Source organism: Colletotrichum fioriniae, assembly GCF_027942845.1.
Source record: "Colletotrichum fioriniae strain IMI 355084 chromosome Unknown scaffold_12, whole genome shotgun sequence".
NCBI classification, from domain to species: Eukaryota; Fungi; Ascomycota; class Sordariomycetes; order Glomerellales; family Glomerellaceae; genus Colletotrichum; species Colletotrichum fioriniae.
Genome location: NW_027076848.1, coordinates 561,974 through 583,399, shown reverse-complemented (window position 1 = coordinate 583,399; position 21,426 = coordinate 561,974). Strand labels below are relative to the sequence as shown.

Below are 21,426 nucleotides of genomic sequence, written 5' to 3'. Positions count from 1 at the left end.
CTGAGCTAACAACTCAGACGCCCTGTTACGCTCAGAATCAATCAAAGACATTGAAACACACCACTCTGCCGACAGACAATGTTAGTCGTAGGCAGTGTTGGTGGGAAAGGCTAGGTTCATGGGTGCCAGCGCCTATCAGTCGCACTCAGCAGGTTGGCAACCGATCAAGTATTCAAACCCCCGCGGCAAAAAAGAACGAATTTGGCACCGGAACTTGAACCAATTCCTGCAGCTAGGATACAACCGTTCGGAAAGAAAAGGAAGGTCATCTCATCGGAATGTACTGTAAGAACCAAGAACACTCATAGCTGGCGCTGTCTACCACAACCATCGATGCCCCGGTGAATCCGGACCGGGTTGGCTCGGTGGACCTCTTGAAATTAGCCAGAAATCCCTCCAATAACAACCCCCCGGCCTATCAAGGACCGGGTCAAGGACCCCGCGTTAGCACTCGTCACCCAAATCTTCAAAAGGACCGGTTCCCCGGTGCGACCGGTGAATCTTAACTCTGCCCCGATCCCACCTGTTTCACCGGGTACCCGCCGCAGAATGCAAAAGTGAATCGAACCTGGCGGAAAACAAGGCCGTTGGACACCGGTGTTTGTCGCAACTGTCGCAATTGATAGAGTGGGACTCGAACAACGCACTCGAAGTATCATTGCACAAACGAAACGCTTTCATAATGTCTGCTCACCAGATGAGGGACAAAGCGTCGGCCGATGGGCCGGATGAGTCGGGCCCGAGCAAGGCCCGGAAGGCATGCGGTAAGCACACGGTGGACTCCGTCTCATTGCATGCGACTGTAGACGCTGACGGGTGTGTCCACTTCAAGTCAATTGTAGACGGCAAAAGGTACGTCGGCCTTGAGCTGGTCCTCTGGTAAAGGCGAATGGTCTAATCGGCCTTTTCGTGACGACAGATGAAATGTAGAATTGAGAATGGGGCCACTTGTCGAAGATGCCTCCGCGCGGGAGTGCCGTGCGTATTCGTACCTAGAGCCAACGTAGGCAATTATCCCAGCGTCTCATTTGTATTTGCAAACCTCCCAAGACGTGTCTGACGAATCGTCTAGTCCGCCTCTCATCGTGAAAGTCTCTCGCTGGCTTCATTGATCCAGGCAAATGAGCACGCTCCAGCACTAAACAAATCCGTGTTTCTTCGGTTGAAGCGACTTGAAGACCACTTGGGTCTGCCAGTCCTCACCAACTTGGATGAAGCAGACTCACCCACGTCCCCAGATGTACCAACATTCGAACCCGACACACCCGGGGAAACATCGCTTGGTGCCCTCTGGAGCGCTGTATCTGTCTTACGAAGAACATGCTCATCGAACGCAGGCTCGAACATTTGGGAGAAGTCTCTCATCAAAAGACTATGGTTATCGTACGTTTGCCCCAACTTCTCGACACCATACCTCGTAGTTGCTCCAACATATCTGACGGACTGCAGCTTCCACGAAACCATGCCAGGACTTCACTTCCTCCCAACCAAGCAGACCTTCTCATCGCCGAGACCACTCATGCTAGCTTCAATGTTATACTGCTCAAGTATACGAGGCTTGCCAGAAGTTGCAGTTCTGGCACCAGATTACTTCAATGTCTTGTGCAGCGCCATCTCCCAATTGTGTATACCACAGAGCGAAGTCGGCCAAGCCCCGGATGACCCAGCTTCAGCTGAAGAATGGGCCTTTCAAACGGTTCTGGGCATCATACTCGCCGGCCTGCTACGGGAAGCCGTCGTCAAAGAGACGGGGATCTGGATCTCTCTTGCTTACCGCCTCATACTGGAGCACTGTCCCTCCAACACTGACGAGCGATCCCGCGAGTGGCAACGCCTGTTTTCTGGCCTCCAGGTAACAACTTTGTCCAGCGGTTCTTTCCATCTTTCTAACATCGAGCAGATCGTTGACCTGGAGCACGCCTCAATACACCTCTCCTGCCCAGTCATACCCATCGAGGCGCCCCTCCCACGACTCAAGATCCCAATACAAGACCAACTCTACCGGCTCTCGAGAATGATGCATACCGGCCTCACCCACTTCACAGGCAGAGGTCTGCCAACAATATGGTCCTGTTTCGAGAGCGAACCCAGCGTGTCACAGATCTCTTCCGTTCAGTTTAGCGGCGTCGACGGCGCTGTCATCCGCGACTGGGCAAGGCAGCTAGATGATTGGCTCGTTGAGTTCAGTGACAAAGACTTTGAGTCGGAGCACGAGAAGAAGCTCGTGTTTCGGCAGTATATCCTGCACAGGCTGCTTGTCTTGTCCATCTACCACCCTGCTCGAGGCTGCAACCTGTTCTCGAACACGACGCCGAAAGAGCAGCATGAGCTACTTGTGTCGGCAAGAGCGGCGGTTAAGCTCCAAATACTGGATGCTTCGATATGGTCGAACTGGGATCTCGTCATGATCACCTGGGCTGCTCTCATTGTACTTCAAGGGGTAGATGGCGGAGTAGGGGAACCGGATGGTAAGTCAACGCCCACTTCGTGACCGATGTAAGGGTACCTTACATAGCTAATCTGATAATATTTCTTAGATCTTGAGAACGTCGGAGTTCATCTCCAAAAGCTGAAGGAAATGCACGAGCCGAAGCCCAGTTTGCGAGGCATTCTAGCTACACGACTGGAACAGAAACTTCAGGGCCTACATACGCCCGCTTCAGGAGATGCCGAGGTGTTTGAGCAAGAGATCCGGAACTTGGATAATTCGTGGTATATCTTCGACCAGTCGAGTCTGCAAGCAGGATATGAACTTTGGTCGTATGAGAACCAGGGAGGATAGTCTTTGAATTCATTCACTCAGCCAGTCATCCTGGAGTGGCTCACTTGCATTCACATGAAGCTTTTATGCAATTTTTACTTCGTTGACTGATTGGTTCTAGAATTATCTGCACTCTTAACTATGGGTGTTCAAGTGGCAAGTACCCATCCACTCCCAATCCATCAATCCACGCGAAACATCACCGTTAACTAAATGACAGGCCATGAAGCAATACGAGACGACATGCTGTCCGGTGTCAACTCCACCAAGTGATCCTCGTCAAACGTCGGCTTTGCTTTAGATGGTGTTTGAGGCGTCTGGGGAGGGCTGACAAGTGACGTGGTCCTCAACCTCAAAGGCAGCTTCTGCTCGAAACCTTTTCCGAGTCCAACCTTTTCAATGCTTTTGAAGTACTACGGAGGTGTAAAAGTCAGCGAAACATTGACACGAAAAATAATGAAGTTGAGGTTCATACCTTTACTGTCTTGACCTGCAACTCCAATGTGGCGTCCTCATCTGCGACGATCATTGAGTAGGGGTGTAGTTGCAAACACGACAGCGTCCACATGTGATTCACCCCACCCTCAATCGCCTTCTGGAGAGCGATAGATTTGCTGGCTCCGTTGACGATGATGACCACTTCTCTTGCCTGTCCATAATTGTCAGCGACTCCGTTCTTTGCAGACGCAAGTGCCTTGTGTTCCCCTGGGAATAGAGGGCGGGGGATGGAAAAGGCTAATACACACTTCCATCACTGTCTGGACGCCAACAGTCAAAGCCATCTGCGGAACCTTGTTCAAGTCGCCACCAAAAAATCGAGCATTCGCCCGAATCGTATCCATCGCCAAGGTTTTCACCCTCGTTCGAGACGCAAGACTTGATCCAGGCTCGTTGAAAGCGATGTGGCCGTCCGGGCCAACGCCTCCAAGGAAGAGGTCAATGCCGCCGGCAGCTCTGATCTTTTCTTCATAGGAGGCGCACTCGGCATCCAAATCAGGCGCGTTGCCATCGAGAATGTGGACGTTCTCGGGCTTGATGTCGACATGCGAGAAGAAGTGGCGGAACATGAAGCTATGGTATGACTCGGGATGCGTTTGTGGCAGGCCGACGTACTCATCCTTTTTGACGCATTTGTAAGACGGCGATATTCAGACTATGAGGGACTCGCAAAGAAGATGACTTACCATGTTGAAGGTTATGACATCTTGAAAGGAGATACGACCAGCCTTGTGCTCTGCAACTAGGATCTCGTAGATCTGGATCGGACTGCTGCCCGTAGGCAGACCCAGAACGAATGGCTTCTCTGGTGTTGGCTCAAAGGTTCTAATGCGGTCTAGAAGGTGTCAGAACTCGGTTGGATTATCTTCGTCAAAGCCCTAGGTGATATAGAGGTCATACCGAGGATGTAGTGTGCAACATGGGCAGATGCGGATGCACTATCAGGCCTGATGATAAGCCTCATCGTGTCTGATGTAGTCTTGACAAAATAGATCTAGAGTAAGGGGTAAGTTATAAGGTGAAAAGTGAACCACAGTTTTTGATATGTTCTAAGGTTGTTATTGCTTAGGCAGTGAATGTAGAAGTGCAATGGTGAATGGGAGTATAATAATCTTCAGATGATAGCCAGCCAGCTCTGATACCGCAGGCAGTCAACGCAACTATACCTCTAGTGCACAAGCAAAGCTTCACATATTGGATCGGCAATTCTACCCGTCATCGTCGCCGGACTGCTCCCTCCCTCCGGTGTTCGCTCTCCGGCTTGACCGGTAGCACATTGCGAAAGGGGGTCCTCGGGACCCGTCAACCCCACGTGGATTAACCCAAGGATCCGGTAGCTGGGTGGCATCAAATTGGAACACTAAATTACTTAGTACATCCATGCAAAGTAAGCATGGTGCAGTAGTATTCCGAAGTCCTGACCTTTGAGCTCTGCAGGACCGTGAGGTGACGGGAATCACGGGATGGTCCAATGTATCAAAGTCAAACCTGTAGGGACAAATTTTTGAAATCCGGTAATCCGGCTCTGAATACATTCATGTAGCTTACACTATGTGCCCTTCGCATATTTAAGCATCTAGTGTGAAAGTTGAACAGAGATGAGGGAACTCTCAGTGGTTCCACAGCTCTGGGAGATGAATTCTAGTGACCCGGGTCTAATTACTCCTCCTTTGCCTGAAGCATCTTCTCGCTGTACTTGGAGCCAGCCTTGAACCACCATGCGCCAACCAGAACCGTAAGTCCACCAACAACGACGCAAGTGTAGTTCATGTTGGCAGGCTCAACAGGCATCACGTACGGGAAAGAGAAGAATACAATGGCAAATGTCAGCCAGCAGACGGTGACGCTGTTGACGATCGGACCCCACGTCGGTCCCATATGGAACACGCCGCGGTGCATGTTCTTCCGGCGCGTCAAGAGATTCGTGACGATGGGGAACATGTAAGAAATGTTGTTGATGGTGACAGCAGAGCCGAGAAGTGAGTTGAATGCGGTAGACGAGCCTAGGTAGAGACATCCCAAAGCTGCGACAGCAGCGGTGACAGCGAGTTGGGAGTTCATGGGAATCTGCCACTTATGGTGAACTTTCGACCAGCTATCAAGAACATGTCAGGATTATCGTATTTAACGATGCAGGAATTGAGTGAGGCCCAACTTACATCCGGGAGAAGGGCATGGCGCCATCACGGGAGAAGGCCCAGAAGACACGACCGGTACTCAATTGGGAGCTGACGACGCAGGGGCCCAGAGCAACGAACAGGATGAACGTCAAGCCAAACGCTCCTCCAGCGCCCTGCGTGACTTGGCGGAACAGCTCAGCCAGCGGAAGCCCGGTGTTGGTGGTGGAGAGGGCGTCAAAGTCCTGGACGGAGAACATGAGGGTGATTAGGTAGGTGATACCCGTGACGAAGGCGATGGAAAGCGTGATGGCAATAGCCAAGGGTGCGTTGCGAGACGGCTAATGAAGGGTCAGCACACGCTTGGTCTTTCGAGAGATAGGGGAACGGGGGATGACTTACATTTGGCATTTCCTCCGTGATGTGCGTGACTCCATCAAGCCCACCGAGACTGTAAAGAGGGTTGACCAGCCCAGTGATGAAGCAGACAACCTGGTTCTCCCAACCGGTATTATTAATCCACGTGCGGAACACGAACTCGGTGTTGCGGTGCGTGGGGGCGCACGCCGCCACGGTGACCATGACCACGAACCAGCCGATTTGTAGGTAGAAGAGCGAGAACTTGTTCAGCCCTGGAATAATCTTATTGCCAAACATGACGATCCCGGCGGTGATGAGATTCAGCCCCTGGTACACGATGAACGTCTGCCACGCCTGGATCTCGAGGTCTCCGTGGTAGAGCGCGATCAGAGCCATGAGAACCTGAGCGTAGATCAGGTTCGTTGACGCGGTCGTGAAAATCCCTGAATACCACGTAAGTCAGTCTCCCCATCACAACACATGATTGAGGTGTGAGACAACTTACAGCCAAGCACGCTGAACCAGCCGGTGAAGAAGCTCAAGACACCTGTCATCTTCCTCGGCGCAACGGCAGCGATCCAGTGGTACATGCCGCCCTCGGTGGGATACGACGAGACGAACTCGGCCAGCGACGCGCCGAGGAAGCATTGGAGCAGGGTGACGAGAATGAAGCCATAGATGACGGCGCCGGGCCCACCGGCGTTGATCTCGGTGATGAGGCCGAGGCCGAGACCCGTCCACGAGATTGTTGTCGTTGATGCGAGGCCGATGAGACTCAGCGTGCTGAAATGGCGCTTGAGCTCTTGGGTGTGGCCTAGCATGTGTCAATAGGTGTGTGACGGATGGTGATGGTAAAGAAACTCACCCATCTGCGCCAAACGGATCTCATCTGCGTCAAGGGTCTTCTCTGGGGCGGCGTCGACGCTCCGCCTCGGACTCGACGAGATGTCGGTGGGTGTCTTGACGTCTGCCATGATGTCTCGCTTGAACACTGGCAAAAGTAATGCTCGCTCACAGCTGCAAGATCTTTTCAATTGTCAATTGTCGACTGAGCATCTCGACAGGTCGTGTCCGCGTGCCATAGTCACGCGTGGGCGACATCGTCAACATATATCCATGCAGACCCGTAGGACCCTTTCGGTGTTTTCCGCCCCCAGAATGCCGTTAGTCCACAATTGATAGTGTGCGTATGGGGCTGATTTGGCTTCAGCCAGACCCATCAGACGATTCTACCCCATCAATTGAGAATGAAGAACGATTGTGTTTACGGTTTTTTGTGTGTCCCCCGGAAACAAGCCGTGCTTTGCCGCGATCCGATACCACGGGTCCATCATAGAGCTATGGGGCAGATAAAAGCATAGTCCCAGTCAGAAGTCTGCTAGTATGCGAAGGAGTTGATTAGTGTAAAGATACGGGCATCAGAGCCGCGGTTGATAGTTGTGATTATCACCCGGTAAACATCGGACCGGGTCCTCCAACTTCTCCAAAGAGAACAAGCTGCCCCCGTTCATCGGACCTTAAACCGTACCACACAATCTGAACACTTTCTTTTCTGCCCTTCTGGACTGCGAAAAGTGCGGAGAAGAGAGACGAGCCAGGGGGCACCGAGTCATCGGTCAGGGACGATCCTTGTTAGAGCCAACCGGGCATCTCGCATCTCCCCCGGCTTTCTTCTTCCACAACCCCGGTTCATGCCCGTAACCCAGTGATACCACTGTCCTTCTGGGCCATCACCTGTTCTTCGCTCGGGGATGCCCCGAAATGCTTCTTCGTCCTACCTTTCCCTCGGCTGCAGGGAGTCTCTCCCGCCGTTGGGAATTGCAACGTCCCACTGAACCAAAGCCTAGTGCGTACGAATCCGAATCGTTCATGTTCTCTACGAGACTAGGACTCTCATCCCGCCTTTCCAAAGCTAGGACGACGTATATCGAAGGTCCCCATGTCTTCCCACCCTCGTTATCACCTCCGCATTCTTACCAAACCTGGCCAACATCACCGACACGAAGTCGAGAGAGGAACCCACCCAGCCACCGCCGCTAAAGTAGCTTGTCCTTCTTGATTGATTGATTGCGCACCCGGGTTGGGACACCGGGGGAGGGGTTTTCCTGCTTGAGCATGACATCTCTTGGTATTCGCCCACTGCCGTTCGTCGCCGGTCACGCGGCTTCTACCCGTATCTGTGTAATGACGACGATCTTCCGGGGGCCCAGCGCGATATGGACAACTCTTGGCCGCGGCCTTGGCCGCGGAGAGAGGAAGAGAGAGAGCGAGATTCGATATGATTGTGTATATTAAGGTAGCTTGACACCACATCCCCGGGATCGCAATTGAGTCCTCTACCCCCAGGTCTCTGTAGAGCTTCCAATTACCTCCCTCGGACTCTGCAATTCGCCAATTGGTCCCTCTCGTCCTCTCCTCCCTCCGCAATGGCAGTCCCCTTTAAGACGATGGGCATCCTGGCCCTTGTCAGCTCAACAATGGCGGTGTCGCCGTACGTCGCCAATCTGTCCACCAATGCCCAGGGCCTCTTGACTGAGTCCATGGCGTGGATGGACCAGTACTACGACCGTTCCGCGGGGTACCTCTACGATATTGGATCCGCGTCCGCGCTCCGGCACGAGACGCGCAGCTCCGTCTGGTACGCCCTGGGTCTGCTGGCGCGCAACGACGGCGACGACGCCGCAGAGGCCGAGAAGATTATCAAGAACACCATTGGCGCACAGTTCAAGAATGTCTCGGAGCAATGGTGAGAGCTTACTTTACGTAGAGTTGACATGGGTGCACGAGACTGACTTGACTTTCAACACAAAGGTACGGAGACTACCAAAAGTACGACGTCGAGCCGTACGTGGGATCGCCTTACTACGAGGATAGCATTTACAACTCGTGGGACCCCAACTGGAGAGGTTTCGTCGGCACGACGCTCGTTATGGCGTTGGAGGAGTTCCCTCACCTGCTAAGCAACGACACCCAGGATCTCATCCTCGAGTCGCTGCACAACACCACAAAGGGAGACGAATACCGCGTCGGCGGCGTCGACGACGACAACCTCTACCCAGCCTACAGCAACCCCGTAAGTCCCCTCCTTCCCTCCAGATCGCAGAGCAGACACTAACAGTACAAAGGCCATCATGCGTGCCCTCGTCTCAGGCTACACCGGCCGCCGCCTAAACGATTCCAACATGACGGCCTCGGGCGAGTCGTACGCGCAGGAAATCATCGACCTCTTTGACCGCGCCAACACGCTCTCCGAGTTCAACTCGGGCACCTACACGGGCGTCTCCCTCTTCGGGCTGATCCTCTGGTCCAAATACCTCCCCGAGGACTCGATCATGACCCAAAAGGGCCCGCAGATGCTCGCCGACACGTGGAAGGCCGTCGCGCAGCTGTGGCACCCGGGCATGAAGAATATGGCTGGCCCCTGGGACCGCGCCTACGGGTACGATATGAACCGCTACGTCAGCTTGATGGCGCTCTGGTTCTGGACGTTGATTGGGAAGGAGAACTCTTCTCTCATCTCTGCTGTAAGTGTTTGTCTTTCTCCAGCACAACACAGTTCTCATATGCATTATGAGAGAGCGAAGTAGCGAGGCATACTAACTCTGAATAGCCTCAAGTCATGTCCCACGCCGCCGACTACGCCTGGGCCCCCCTCTTCGCCGTCCTCGCCGACTTCCACGCAAGCCTCCTCCCCGAAGGCCTCGTCGCGAACCTCACCACCTTTGGCACCGAAGAGCGTACCTTCTCCGCCTCGACTTTCTACCCGCCCTACGACCTCGTGCCCCGCAACATCAGCACCTGGCTCTCGGAGAACCTCACCATCGGCGCCGAGTCCTTCAAGGAGAACGTCGTCGGCGGGCCCTCCATCAACCAGGCGTCCTTCAACCCGGCTGTCGTGCAGTGGGACACGGGCGCCGAGATCGCCTTTATCTCGCTGTACCCCACCGAGATGTCGCTCGACGTCGAGGTCGCGCCGAATAAGCTGAGCCTGAGCTACCCCAACGGCACCGCCGACTCCATCTTTACGTTTGTCGTCGGTACCTTTATCAAGAAGCCCACCATTACCGGCTGGGCCGATGTTCAGGGCCTGTCTGTCAATGTGTCGGGTAACGTCAACGAGACGTACGCGCTGTCGTTTGCTGGGTCCATGGGAGGCACTAGCTCGCCCATCCGCGACTTTGAGTTTTGGAACTTTACGTACACGCTGCCCCAGGGCTTCGAGGGCACGCCGAGCATTGTTCTTGACTTGAGCTTGCTGTAGGGCTAAGATTGGTGGGATTAGATGTCAGGCCCCTCGAGGCTAGGCATGTTCGTAGTGTACATAGTTGAGCATCGCAGCTTGAGATGTTCATGATAATGAAGTAATGATACTACCATTCATATCGTAAAATACTCATTGTCAGTAAAGACCGTCGTGAGTGTGATTGTCGTCAGTCAGGGGATGGTCATATCCTCAGCTTCTTCCTAAACACGACCATGCAGTAATTTGACAATTTCCTTCATTTTTGATGCGATGATCAATCACTCGCACAGTATTACACTACAGTCATGTTTTACATACGTCTCTCGCAAAGCTTATCCCCTGAAGTATGCGAGAAGGCCTCGCTCAGCAGCGACACCAATTGCACCCGTGGCAGCAACAATCCACAACCACTTGTTATCGTATTCTCCAATACTGGGCCAGAAGCTGTTCTTGTCGCGCTTGTACTCCTGAAGCTGTTGGAACTTGAGCGGGTTCTCTTTGGCGTAACGCTCCTCCTGGCTGGCCTCGGTGACCTTGTCACCGCCGAGGTAGCGGAGGACAACGTAGTTGACGACAGGGCCGAGAGCGGCGAGGGGGTGCAGCATGCCGGCGCTATAGAGGAGGACGGGGAAGGAGAGGTGGATGAGGGCGTCGCCGAGGTAGCTGTTACTAGTCAGCATTTTCCTACCATGAGAAGCAGTCTAGAATCTAGGGGCACTTACTTGGGGTGGCGGACGATGCTCCAGACGCCCTCGCGGTTAATCTCCTTGCTCTTGCTGGAGTGCTCCTCAAGTTGGCTATCCGCAATCGTCTCGAGTGCAAGACCAGCAGTGAAGAGGAAGACAGCCAAGCTATGGAACGTCTCAGGGAACTCGGTGAAGGCAGATGACCGCGCACTCGTCAAAGGCGCACGGAAGGGCAACGTGAACGGCAGAGCAATGAGAGCCTGCAGCGCCGCCTCGGGCAGAAACATGCTGAAGAAGGCCTTGTCCCAGAACTTGGGATCCTTCTTCTTCAATGCGACGTAGCGGTCGTCGTCCTTGCCGCGCTTGACGCTGCGAGTGGCAATGCGGTAGAATAGACGGGCACCCCAGGCGCTGACACCAGTCAAAAGCAGCTTCTGGGTGTATCCGAGAGAGTTCCATGCCGAGGGAACAGAGAGCCCGTCGTGGACTACGCGTGCGCCGATGGCGGTCCACCAGGCATTGGCGACTTGGCCCGAGGGCCACAGCCAGTCTTTCGCGTCTGCGCGGTCGGTATATCGTGCGACGGCGTAGACGACGGTGCTCAGGCCGGCGTGGAGGCCAAAGGATGGGAGCAGGGCGTTTTGTACGAGGCCAAGTGTTGATGTCGTGGCGGCATTGACGGGGTTGCTAGGGTGGAGGCTGAAGTGCGAGCCGTAGCGATCCTGCTCGGCGCCAGAGACCCTCGGCAGTCTTCTTGAGATTCCCTCCGCAGCCTGATCTGCCTTACCGCCGAAGTGGGCTCCGAAGCGGTCTTGCTCAGCTCCCGAGGCGTGGGGGAGGTGTTCGTTGACCTTGGATCCAGAGGGCAGCTTGTCGCCGCCGAACCAGCCGCCGAAGCGATCCTGCTCAGCACCGGACGTCTTTGGGATCTTGTCCTTGATGTCCGATGCAGATGGCAACTTGTCGCCTCCGAACCAACTTCCAAACTGATCTTGTTCTGCGCCAGTCCCCTTGGGTAGCTTCTCGTTCACCTGGGAGGCAGAAGGCAGCTTCTCTTTAATCTTGTCCGTGACCTGGTCAACCACACCCTCCCAGTGCGCAGCGTATCGATCCTGCTCGGCGCCCGAGGCATTGGGCATGTGCTCCTTCACCCAGGTGCCGGCGGGCTGTCCCTTGTTACCACCGAACCAGCGATCATACCGATCCTGTTCAGCACCAGAGACACGCGGCAGCCTCTCGCCGAGCTTCTCAACAGAAGGAAGCTCGTGGCCGCCAAACCAGCCATCGTAGCGATCCTGCTCGGCCCCAGACCCACGGGGGAGGTTCTGCCTCAGCTTCTCAGCAGCCTGGTCCCCTTTGTTACCGCCAAACCAGCCTCCGTAGCGGTCTTGTTCGGCACCGACGCCTCGGGGCAGGTTCTCTTTGATCCTGTCCGCGGCGTGCTCGAGCTTCTCGGTGGCCTTGTCAGCCTTTCCGCCGAACCAGCCTCCATAGCGCTCTTGTTCGGCGCCGGCGCCGCGGGGGAGATTCTCCTTCAGTCTGTCGGCGGCATGCTCAATCTTCTCAGTAGCTTTGTCAGCTTTGCCACCGAACCAGCCGCCGTACCGATCCTGCTCAGCGCCCGATGTCACGGGCAAGTGTTGTGCCGTGGGGATTTCGTTGGTATTGACGCCTAGGCGGGCATTGTAGCCCTCTCCTCGGTCCGTCATTGTGCTCTGGGTTGTCGTAGATTGGGCTCAATGGTCTTGTGTGGCAGAAGCAAAGGAACCTTTAATAAGCTTTCGATGGAAAGGGAGAAGAGGAGTGAGGGGGAAAGGGTATTGCGAAGTATTTCAATGGCACATGTAATTAGGGAGGAGGGGAAGCTCCGGAACGAGCTCTGGTGGCATGTTTCCGAATTGCCCTTACATCTAAAGAGCTGGAAGCTCCGAGCTGGAGCTACCTACGTGCTACCTTCCTACCCCAGTTTGCCTCTGAAGCTGTGCTGTAAGGATGACGTCTGCCCCGCGGTAGGGCGGGTTACCCCTTGTTCCTCGACGTCACTGGGCGTCCCGATCCGATGAATTGGCTGATGCGGTTAGTCTTGCGTGTCTGGGTTGTACCACTGCAAGTTTTTCCCGTCACTAGCTTCACTGTTGTAAAACTGCGTGAAGGGAATCGCAGAAAATATGACATTTTACACTTGACAAAGGGAATTTTCCCACTATGCCATTTCTCTTATCCATTGATCAATTGCATTGGAGGCTGTTGGTGAAGCTTCTCAACGAGAGAAACGACTTACACGATACTTTCATCACCTATGCATAAGACTGAAATAAAATTGCGGGGACGGCGGGTGCAGATCAACGAGCACCTGCATTCTTGGCCAGGAACATGGGCTGACGGATCCTCTGCTCGGACACGGCGGGCATCTAACCCCAGGTTTCATACAATCCTTACTTACCTTGCGCAGTAGTCAAAGTCTCTCAGAAGCTGTGCTTGGGGAAATGTGGTGAGGGCACCTACCTATGCATTCAACTTGACAAGTCACTGTCGTTCCAAATGACGAGTGGAATTGTGGTATTGGAAGAATCAAATAACAAAATCACACGCATCTCGTGGGTATCTGCAGTGTCGTGATGGAAGCCGCGGTATCCCGTATAACCTAGCAAACACCAAACCAAAAAGCACTCATAGTCAAATAATAACAAATAGGGAATAATCAAGCAATCTTCCTTCCAATCGGCTGAAACCGAAAGCAGTGCGCGACGCTGGTTCCCAAACGCCAAACACCGCTCCATTCCTGCGCCCCCGACCCGATGAAGAACAAAAGAAACACCCAGAAAGGAAACAGACCAAAACGGTAAAGAGTCAAAACCAATTACCCGCGTGGCCACCATATCGATCGTACTCTGAAAACCCAATCTGCGGCGGCGGGAACATGGGTGACACCACCTCTGTCTTTCGCTGCCCGTCCTCGTCCAGATACGTCGCCGAGTCGAGAATCAAATCAAACAGCGTCTCCTCTTCGCTCTCGTCCACCGAGACAGACGGGTTCGGCGAGAACGGCGGCGCCGTTGTCGGGGCCGTGTTCAGGCTCGTATTGGTCGTCGTGCTCGTGGCAGTACTCCTTGCCGTGGCAGCAGCAGCAGCAGCAGCACCACCACCACCACCAGCCATCGGCAGGCTGAGTCGCTCAGATTTGGCCGACGCCTGCGATGAAGCTCGTGAGTACGAACTAATCAACTCCTCGAGCATCCGGCAGCTCTTGCAGAGAATTCCGATTCCAGAGTCGGAGAACCTGCACGTCGACTTCAGTGTCCCCTGCACTGCAGCCGAGGAACTACTGAAGGGGCCCTTGTCTGAGAAGATGTCCTCGCCCGGTCGGAGACTCTCTCTCATGTTGCACTTGCTGCACCGAATGTCTGCTGTCGTGTTACTGTTGCTAGATTCCCGGTAGCCGCCGGCGCTGCTCGGCGTTGACTCGACGCCCGAAGAGTACTCGGCGTCCGAGTGGGCTTTCGGTGACGCGTCGTGTTCCGAGACTGGGCTGGGCCCCACGTCAGAATGCTCTGTCAAGGCCGATATGCGCGGGAATGGTATCGTGAGCATTGTTGGGACTGGAAGCGTTGCGGCCCGTGTAAGCTTTCCGCGCCTTGCTTCGTCGCTATTGCTTCTCTGGCGTTGACGTTGACGTTGACGTTCCAGGCTGGTGCCGTCCCACGCGGCACCCTTGGTTTCGTTCACGGCAATAGTAGGGCCGCGCTGAATGAACCGTTGGAGGCTTCTGGTACTGGAGCTGGACGCAGACGACAGGTTACGTGGTCGGCCAGTAGCTGTGTCCACTGACGCCGACGACTTCCCGGTGTGGACAGGCGGCTGGTTACGACATGAGATGAACACGCTTCTGAGATGTGCTTCAACATCCAAAGACAGAGACGCAGTGATAACGGGAATCTGCGCTGAGAACGAGCCGCTGTCGGCCGATTGCGAGGCGAGAAACCGAAGGCGTTCCTCCAAGCTAGCCTTCAGGTTCGACATGTTGCCAGCAGCAAAGACTTCCTGTTCTACCAGCGGCAGCTCTACGGCGGGCAAGGCAACTAACGTCTGTCAGTGAATCTGTTTGCATTCTCGGATCTGGAAATACTCACCAGGCTTGGGTACCACTCTATCTAAAGGGAATAGCCACTTCCACAGCTCATCCCAGGAATCGAAAACCTTATCGCCCATCTGGTCAGATAGTCTCTGTGCTTTCGCACTGCTGAGGCCGTCTTCCGGATCGGTCCATTCAGAGTCACCCTCAGATCTTGGTTCGCACATTTGCTCTCTTGGGAGCATCAAGTGTTGCTTGAAAGCATTGGGCTCCGAGAACCCATGCTCACATCGCGGGCACTGAAAGAGGTGAGCATCGCCGCAACGCTTATGGTCCTTTGCGATATGCTTCCTGAAACAGATTAGTGACCCTTCCAATTCCGACAATGATATAATACATACTGCAAGTCTGCAAAGTCTTTCCATTTCCCGTTGGCGCAGTGCCACTTGTCATTAACGTTGAATCGTGCCGGATTGCGCAGCCTGTAAGGGCATGGCAGCAACCCACCTTGGCTACTGCACTCTCTTTGATAATTCGAGGAATAGTAGTCGACAATCGATGAGGCCCCGCTGGACCTTGTCTCTCCCTTGGAAGACTGTGTGTTGCGTTCGTCTGTCCCAGCCATTTTCGTCTGACCACCAGCTCTGTCTGTCGCCACATGGAGCGACTTCGATTCCAGAGCCAGACGGGCTTGGGCAGCCCCCCCGATTCCGCTGCTCGCACCTCCTGTTTGCGCAAAGCGCGAGATGTCCTCGAGACATCGTGCAACGGTGTCCCAAACTTTGAGGGGAGTCGAGGATCTGTCGGCGCCGGCACCAAACTCCTCGTCCAAGATCATGGAACAAATACGAGACACCAACGGCTTCTCGCCATCTGGCAGAGCATCATTTGACGCATTGATATCCTTGCGGTAGCTTTCCAGGTTGGAGTCTCTTGGCGGCAGGCGTGCAGGTTGGTTTTGTGAGTGGCTCTCACTGGGCTGTTGATCTTTTGGGCGGGCTCCAAGCCTAGTCACCAGATTAGCGGACCAAAATGAAAACTGGTAACCTCGATAGGCACGCATACCTAGGCATATCTGGCATCCTTTCTTTTGACGGGGTCACCGGCATGCTCATGGAGTGCGTCGGCCTAGACGGTGTCTGTGGCTCCGACGACGGGGGAGCTTTGCGAGGCGTACTAGCCGACGTCTCTACACCGCCGGCTTTGGATGAATCGGAGGAGTCTTTGCGTTTCAAGAGAATCGAGTCTCTCAGTGGCAGACGTCGACGCTTAGGTGAAGTCTGCTTGACGTTCCCAGATCGTACGAGGCCCCGTGGCGGAACAGGAAACTCCCAGGAGTCGTGGATCAGCCGGTTCTCTTGGTCCTCTTCCTGACTCTTCTTGTCTCGATGTCCTTCTCTGCTATGTGACAAAATGCGAAGCGTCATAACCGGGCTTCGGCTTCTGTCAAAAGGTCTCGTCGACGAGCTGTAGACGCGTCCCGAGGAGGCGCTCGAACGCTGGAGTGGGACCGGCGGCACAGCAGTCTTTGGTGCATCTTCTGGAGAGGTATACCTTGATCGAATGGTAGGTCGGTTGACTGGCAGCGGTGGGCGGTACTGCGTTTCGACTCTGGTTCTTTGACCCGGCGCACTTGTTCCCCGTGATCGGCTACTGGATGGGTGTTCCGGCCGGCGTGGCGGAATCTGCTGCGGATGCGCGTGCAGGAGGTTCATGTTGGACATGCTGCGATGGTCTCTTGTCCCTATCCCTGTTGTTCTGCGTCTTGCGTCTTGAGCACAGATTTAGTATCATCAACGCAGGATACTGCTGTCACAACCAAGCACAGCTATGCTTGTGAAGAAAGACTCGTTCAAGAAAACAAAAACAGCTACGAACCATGAAACGAACAGCGTGTACATTGAAAACAAATTCACGAGGCAGCAAAAACACCAGGGCCAGCCTGGTGGGGGATCTGAACAGTGATATGTGCTTGCTTTGTGTACGCCGGCAGCATCATGCTTTGGAGGGATGAACATGCAGAACATGCACAAGAGGGCGGACGGCACGACTCGGATCCAATAGACAACCTGTCACTAGTCCCATCGTTAGTCAAAATCATTTCAGACACTGATGCGCAAGACGGGATCCCGAGACTCTGTGACTGCATCGCAGCCATTGGCCCGAAGTCGAAGGGAGAAGCGAGACGGACTAAGACGGGAGTCTAAGGGTCGACAACCAAGACAAGGTCTCAAAATCCAGCCTGCGGCGGGGCATCTGTGGCACCCCAAAACAGTCCCTTTTTTGACAGCTTTGCCAGTCAAGCCAGTGACCATTGGACTGCTAGGCTCTAGCATATCCCTTCCATTGAGCACGACACAATAGAAGAGGTTGGACTCCCTCGATGGCTGGGCCTCGACACTCCATAGACCATGTGCAGGGCAACTTTGTCGGCGAGATTCATCTTCTAAATGACGATATTGACTTCTGTGGTAGAGAAGGAAACAACCAAGACCTGCATCGCTCGATGACAGATCATGTCCCGTGGCCCGCAGGCATAAGAAAAGGTTAATTCCGCCGTATCTGATGATCAGATCATGAATGGTGGTGTCGCGGGGGAAGCGTGCGATGGTTGTCAAGCCGACCTCTGTCGAGAATGCCCAGCAAGGCGCCGTTACACAACGTCGTCTTCGCCGGCATAGACTTTTTTCGGACACCTTGGACCGATGCATAGGTATCCTGCGCTTTCGTGGACTTTCGTGTCACCCCATTGTCCCATTGACGAGATTCCTTGGCAGACAGCTCGATATTGATGTAAGTCAAGATATCCTTGGTATCATCGACGACAAAGTCGCACCCGTTCCAGTGATGGCATTCCCAGTGTTGGATGCGCACGCCTTGAACTTCCAAGTTACACCAGGATCTCTGGGAAATTGTGTCGAAATCCGGCAGTAAGGATGAGAAGCTTCGGTAGTCTGGCGCCATCGTATTCCTCAGCGGGTAACCAACAGATGGACGGGATGAACGAGTGGAACTGGGGCTGAAAGATGGAGAACCGAGTGATGGCGGAAACGAAGTCTCGCAGTAGTCAGCCGTCGTGGTGGTGGGGGGCTCCCAGGGCAGGTAGCGGCTTATCTTATCGGAGCGCGCAAGCTCCGGTTCGCCTGGAGGTCACCGTAAAGGTACCTACGTAAAGGTAAGGTACGTACTGCGCGGCTCCTGGAAATCAGGTCGCGGGAGCCCATCCCGTAGGCGGCCGTGATCAACACTCAATCCCATCGGGTATTTCAACTATCGCAACGAGGCTACACAGACTCAATCGATATCGAGCCATCTTCTTTAGCACCGCATACCAGTCACTCGTTTTGATCCCCAGAGCTGTTCGATCTCTACGCAAATCTCAAGACTCCCCGACAACGGATCGTCTAACCAAGAATCCGACGACACCGAAATTCCCAATTGCTGAACACCACCCACATCCATTCCACGAACCCCTCCTCACCACGTGCTAGATAGCTCTTCGGATCGCGAGCACAAGATAGCCTACACACATCATGGCTGACGCCGGCTACACCAATGGCCCGGGCAACACGCCCTTGGCTGAGGTCAAGAAGCCCAAGAAGAAGAAGGTCCTGCTCATGGGAAAGAGTGGCTCAGGAAAGTCGAGCATGCGAAGCATCATCTTTAGCAACTACATTGCCCGTGATACCCGGAGACTGTAAGTCCTTCTCACCTATTTCTTGTGGTCGTTCCATCCATGTCGCCCGTGTAGAGACTAATCGTCCCACCAAACAGCGGCGCAACAATAGACATCGACCTCTCCCACGTCAAATTCCTCGGAAACCTCACACTCAACCTCTGGGACTGCGGCGGCCAAGAGGCCTTTATGGAAAACTACCTTTCCCAGCAGCGCGTCCACGTCTTCTCCAACGTCGGCGTTCTCATCTACGTCTTCGACATTGAGTCCCGCGATATTGACCGCGACCTCGCAACCTACGTCTCCATTATCTCCGCCCTCCTCCAGTTCTCCCCAGGCGCCAAAATCTACGTCCTCATCCACAAGATGGACCTCGTCGTCCCCGCCCACCGCGAATCCGTCTACGACGACCGCGTCCGCGTCGTTCGCCAGCGCACCGCAGAGTACGCAAACAGCATCGGCTACCTCAACCAGCAGCACCCAGACGCCGCCGACGACCCCACCAGCCCATCGACCGCGCCCCCCGCTGGCGGCTTCGACATCACCCCCTTCGCCACCAGCATCTGGGACCAGAGCCTCTACAAGGCCTGGGCAAGCATCATCCACGACCTCGTCCCCAACCTGGCCACAATCGAACGCAACCTCGCCAACCTCGGCGTCGCCATCGAGGCAGAGGAGCTTCTCCTCTTCGAGCGCACCTCTTTCCTCGCCGTCTCCTCCTGGACCTCGGAGGAGGGCCAGCGCAATCCCACCGAGGACAGACTGGAGCGCATGTCCAACATCATGAAGCACTTCAAGCAGACTATCAGCCGCTTCACCGGTACCCCGCGCAACGCAGAGCAGTTTGTGCGGATGGAGCACAAGGCCGGCACCCGGTTCAATCTCTTCATCCTCAAGTTCACGACGAATACCTACCTCATGGTCATTCTTCCACCCGGCGAGGCTAGGTTCAACGCCGCCATGCTCAACTGCCAGATCGCGATTGAGCATTTCAAATTCCTAGACGGCCCAGCCACCATGATCTCGCAAGGTGGTGGCAGCACAGCATGAGAGTATTCCACAGAGGGGCTGTCAATAACGCGGACCTCGCAGATCTGTTTCTAGTTGGATTATACGTGTAGGCAACAAACAGTTTGCCGCAGCGGCGTATGGCAAGGGATGATTAATGATACCATTTGAAAGGGCGTTGAAGGGACCTCAAAACTGTACAACAGACAAGTACGTGTACACTTAGAACAGGGTACTGTGGCAGCAAGCAATAAAGGATTGCCGACCTGATGTTACTGTTTCATGTGGGCATGTCTATTTCTCGAGCAAGTCTACATTCCACACAGAGGCAAACGGCCTCAAATGCCCAGACCCAAAGCTACCCGGCTATAATGCGGGCCAAGGCCCCAAAGTACCAAACGCCGCCCGTTTCCCGCCATTTTCTTTTCCATCTGCCTCGTGGTTTAAGCCCACTTGACGACCGCCGTGCCGCCCTTCTTGAACTCAGACATCTCGCCCAATACCAAGCTGCGATCAGTGTGGTCCTTGTTGGGGAAAGTCGTGGCCAACACCCAGGACCTAGTGCGGGTATCCGCAGAAGCGCGCTGCACAAATTCGTAGACGTCATTGACGGTGTTGGTGGTGTTGAAGCGAGCAGGCAGCCTGGTGCCGTTGGGCAACTGGATACGGAGGGTCAGGGTAGGCTGAGACTCATCGACGGCCTGCTGAGGGCCCGTCGAGCTGGCACTGGCCGAGACTGAAGCAGCAGGGGCGGTTGCGGTCGACGAGGAGCTGCTCTCACCGGGAACGGGGCTACCGAGCCGGCGGCCCTCTCCACCGAACGGCTTGTATGTCTTGGGCAACGGGTGGTAGTTCTCCTGGTGTTGATGGAGCTTCACGTCGACCGGCTGATCGTAGCGAACATTCATCAAGTGCAGAGGGGCTCTACCAGCCCGGATCATGTTCAGATCCATCGCATTCTCGGGATCGTCGAATCGGTGAAGTTCGCCGTCGTCAATGCTGAAGCCATCCTGCCACAGATGCAGTGTACGTTCCTGGGGCTCACCAGTCGCACCCGCTGAGCCACTCGCACCCTCTTGAGCATCAGGATCGGGAATACTGCGGCTCTCTGAGCCCTCGCCACCCAATGTGGTGCCGCTTCCGCGGAAAGCACCGGAGCGCGAAGGGCCCGCGGGCGATGCAGTCTCTGGCCGAGATGCGTTTCTGGTCTGCGTCAGTCTTGTCTTCCTCATTGCATCCTTTTGCATTGTCAACTTACGCCTTGGCCTTGGCGAGGATGTCGCTGATGATCTTCTTAGCACCACCGCCCTCTTGAGACGGGTCCTGCACAGCCAATCCAGACTTTTCACCGCCAGCAAAGAGGTCGCCGCGGCCTCTGTCGTCGTCGTCCTCGTCATCTTCATCGTCATCATCGTCGTGTGCGTGGCCTCCTCCAATAGAGCTAAGCGTTGCGAGACCCTTCTTCTTAGGCGCTGCCTTCTTTACGGTGCTCGCTCTGCCGGCCGACTCAGGCGCGGGTCGTCCATCGAGAGTTCGGGGACCGGTGTATTCGGCAGGAGCAGGAGCAGAAGCTTGAGCCTGCGCAACGGGTTCGATCTCTTCCTCGCCGGAGTCGTGGTCGGCGTAGTAGGCCTGGGCGGCAAGGCCGATATCCCAGTTTGCGGATTCGAGGTACTCTGTGCACTGGACATAAAGTCAGCAGGATAATTCACCACGCTCTTTCCATATGCCTTACCCTCGCTTCGGGCATGCCCGTCAGGCTCTTGAAGTCGCGAAGTATATTGTTGCGCGAAGCGCTGTTGGAGCTACCGGACATGTTGGCGGCACTAGATGTGGTTTGGCGGGGAATGCGAGGTGTCGATTAGGCAGAGTTCAATGGACGGAGGAAGGAAAGAGAAAGGTGTGGTCTCTTAACCTGATGAATGGCTGTGTCGTCGTTTAATAAGGTAAGGTAGGTAGAGATATCACCCGTGAATCCGTGGTCTTCTTGAAGTTTGGTTCTCTT

At 54.8% G+C, this 21,426-nt stretch overlaps 8 protein-coding genes across 8 annotated transcripts; 3 read left to right on the top strand and 5 right to left on the bottom strand.

The window, feature by feature from the left end:
* Window positions 1-697: 697 nt before the first annotated feature.
* N0V96_009369 (uncharacterized protein) lies at window positions 698-2,782 on the top strand (the record flags this gene model as incomplete). The annotated part of the gene is made up of 5 exons (XM_065758625.1): window positions 698-784; window positions 1,073-1,383; window positions 1,450-1,852; window positions 1,901-2,468; window positions 2,538-2,782. The coding sequence occupies 5 exons, from the start codon at window positions 698-700 to the stop codon at window positions 2,780-2,782; spliced, it is 1,614 nt and encodes a 537-aa protein (XP_065612690.1).
* Window positions 2,783-2,970: 188 nt separating this feature from the next.
* NAG1_3 (Glucosamine-6-phosphate isomerase (Glucosamine-6-phosphate deaminase) (GNPDA) (GlcN6P deaminase)) lies at window positions 2,971-4,223 on the bottom strand (the record flags this gene model as incomplete). Its single annotated transcript, XM_053199360.1, has 5 exons — window positions 2,971-3,174; window positions 3,237-3,410; window positions 3,508-3,879; window positions 3,946-4,094; window positions 4,160-4,223. The coding sequence occupies 5 exons, from the start codon at window positions 4,221-4,223 to the stop codon at window positions 2,971-2,973; spliced, it is 963 nt and encodes a 320-aa protein (XP_053043200.1).
* Window positions 4,224-4,918: 695 nt separating this feature from the next.
* N0V96_009367 (uncharacterized protein) lies at window positions 4,919-6,710 on the bottom strand (the record flags this gene model as incomplete). The annotated part of the gene is made up of 5 exons (XM_053199361.1): window positions 4,919-5,354; window positions 5,419-5,717; window positions 5,779-6,179; window positions 6,242-6,550; window positions 6,602-6,710. The coding sequence occupies 5 exons, from the start codon at window positions 6,708-6,710 to the stop codon at window positions 4,919-4,921; spliced, it is 1,554 nt and encodes a 517-aa protein (XP_053043201.1).
* Window positions 6,711-8,162: 1,452 nt separating this feature from the next.
* Window positions 8,163-9,997, top strand: N0V96_009366 (uncharacterized protein; the record flags this gene model as incomplete). Its single annotated transcript, XM_053199362.2, has 4 exons — window positions 8,163-8,482; window positions 8,548-8,809; window positions 8,862-9,260; window positions 9,347-9,997. The coding sequence occupies 4 exons, from the start codon at window positions 8,163-8,165 to the stop codon at window positions 9,995-9,997; spliced, it is 1,632 nt and encodes a 543-aa protein (XP_053043202.2).
* A 314-nt stretch (window positions 9,998-10,311) lies between these two features.
* On the bottom strand, window positions 10,312-12,374 carry N0V96_009365 (uncharacterized protein; the record flags this gene model as incomplete). Its single annotated transcript, XM_053199363.2, has 2 exons — window positions 10,312-10,642; window positions 10,702-12,374. The coding sequence occupies 2 exons, from the start codon at window positions 12,372-12,374 to the stop codon at window positions 10,312-10,314; spliced, it is 2,004 nt and encodes a 667-aa protein (XP_053043203.2).
* A 1,141-nt stretch (window positions 12,375-13,515) lies between these two features.
* N0V96_009364 (uncharacterized protein) lies at window positions 13,516-15,819 on the bottom strand (the record flags this gene model as incomplete). Its single annotated transcript, XM_053199364.2, has 4 exons — window positions 13,516-14,744; window positions 14,796-15,088; window positions 15,139-15,744; window positions 15,803-15,819. 4 exons carry the CDS (start codon window positions 15,817-15,819, stop codon window positions 13,516-13,518), a joined length of 2,145 nt encoding a protein of 714 aa, XP_053043204.2.
* Window positions 15,820-18,270: 2,451 nt separating this feature from the next.
* On the top strand, window positions 18,271-19,463 carry GTR1 (GTP-binding protein gtr1; the record flags this gene model as incomplete). Its single annotated transcript, XM_053199365.2, has 2 exons — window positions 18,271-18,434; window positions 18,512-19,463. The coding sequence occupies 2 exons, from the start codon at window positions 18,271-18,273 to the stop codon at window positions 19,461-19,463; spliced, it is 1,116 nt and encodes a 371-aa protein (XP_053043205.1).
* A 401-nt stretch (window positions 19,464-19,864) lies between these two features.
* On the bottom strand, window positions 19,865-21,237 carry SHP1 (protein phosphatase regulator; the record flags this gene model as incomplete). Its single annotated transcript, XM_053199366.2, has 3 exons — window positions 19,865-20,624; window positions 20,680-21,104; window positions 21,157-21,237. The coding sequence occupies 3 exons, from the start codon at window positions 21,235-21,237 to the stop codon at window positions 19,865-19,867; spliced, it is 1,266 nt and encodes a 421-aa protein (XP_053043206.2).
* Window positions 21,238-21,426: the final 189 nt, after the last annotated feature.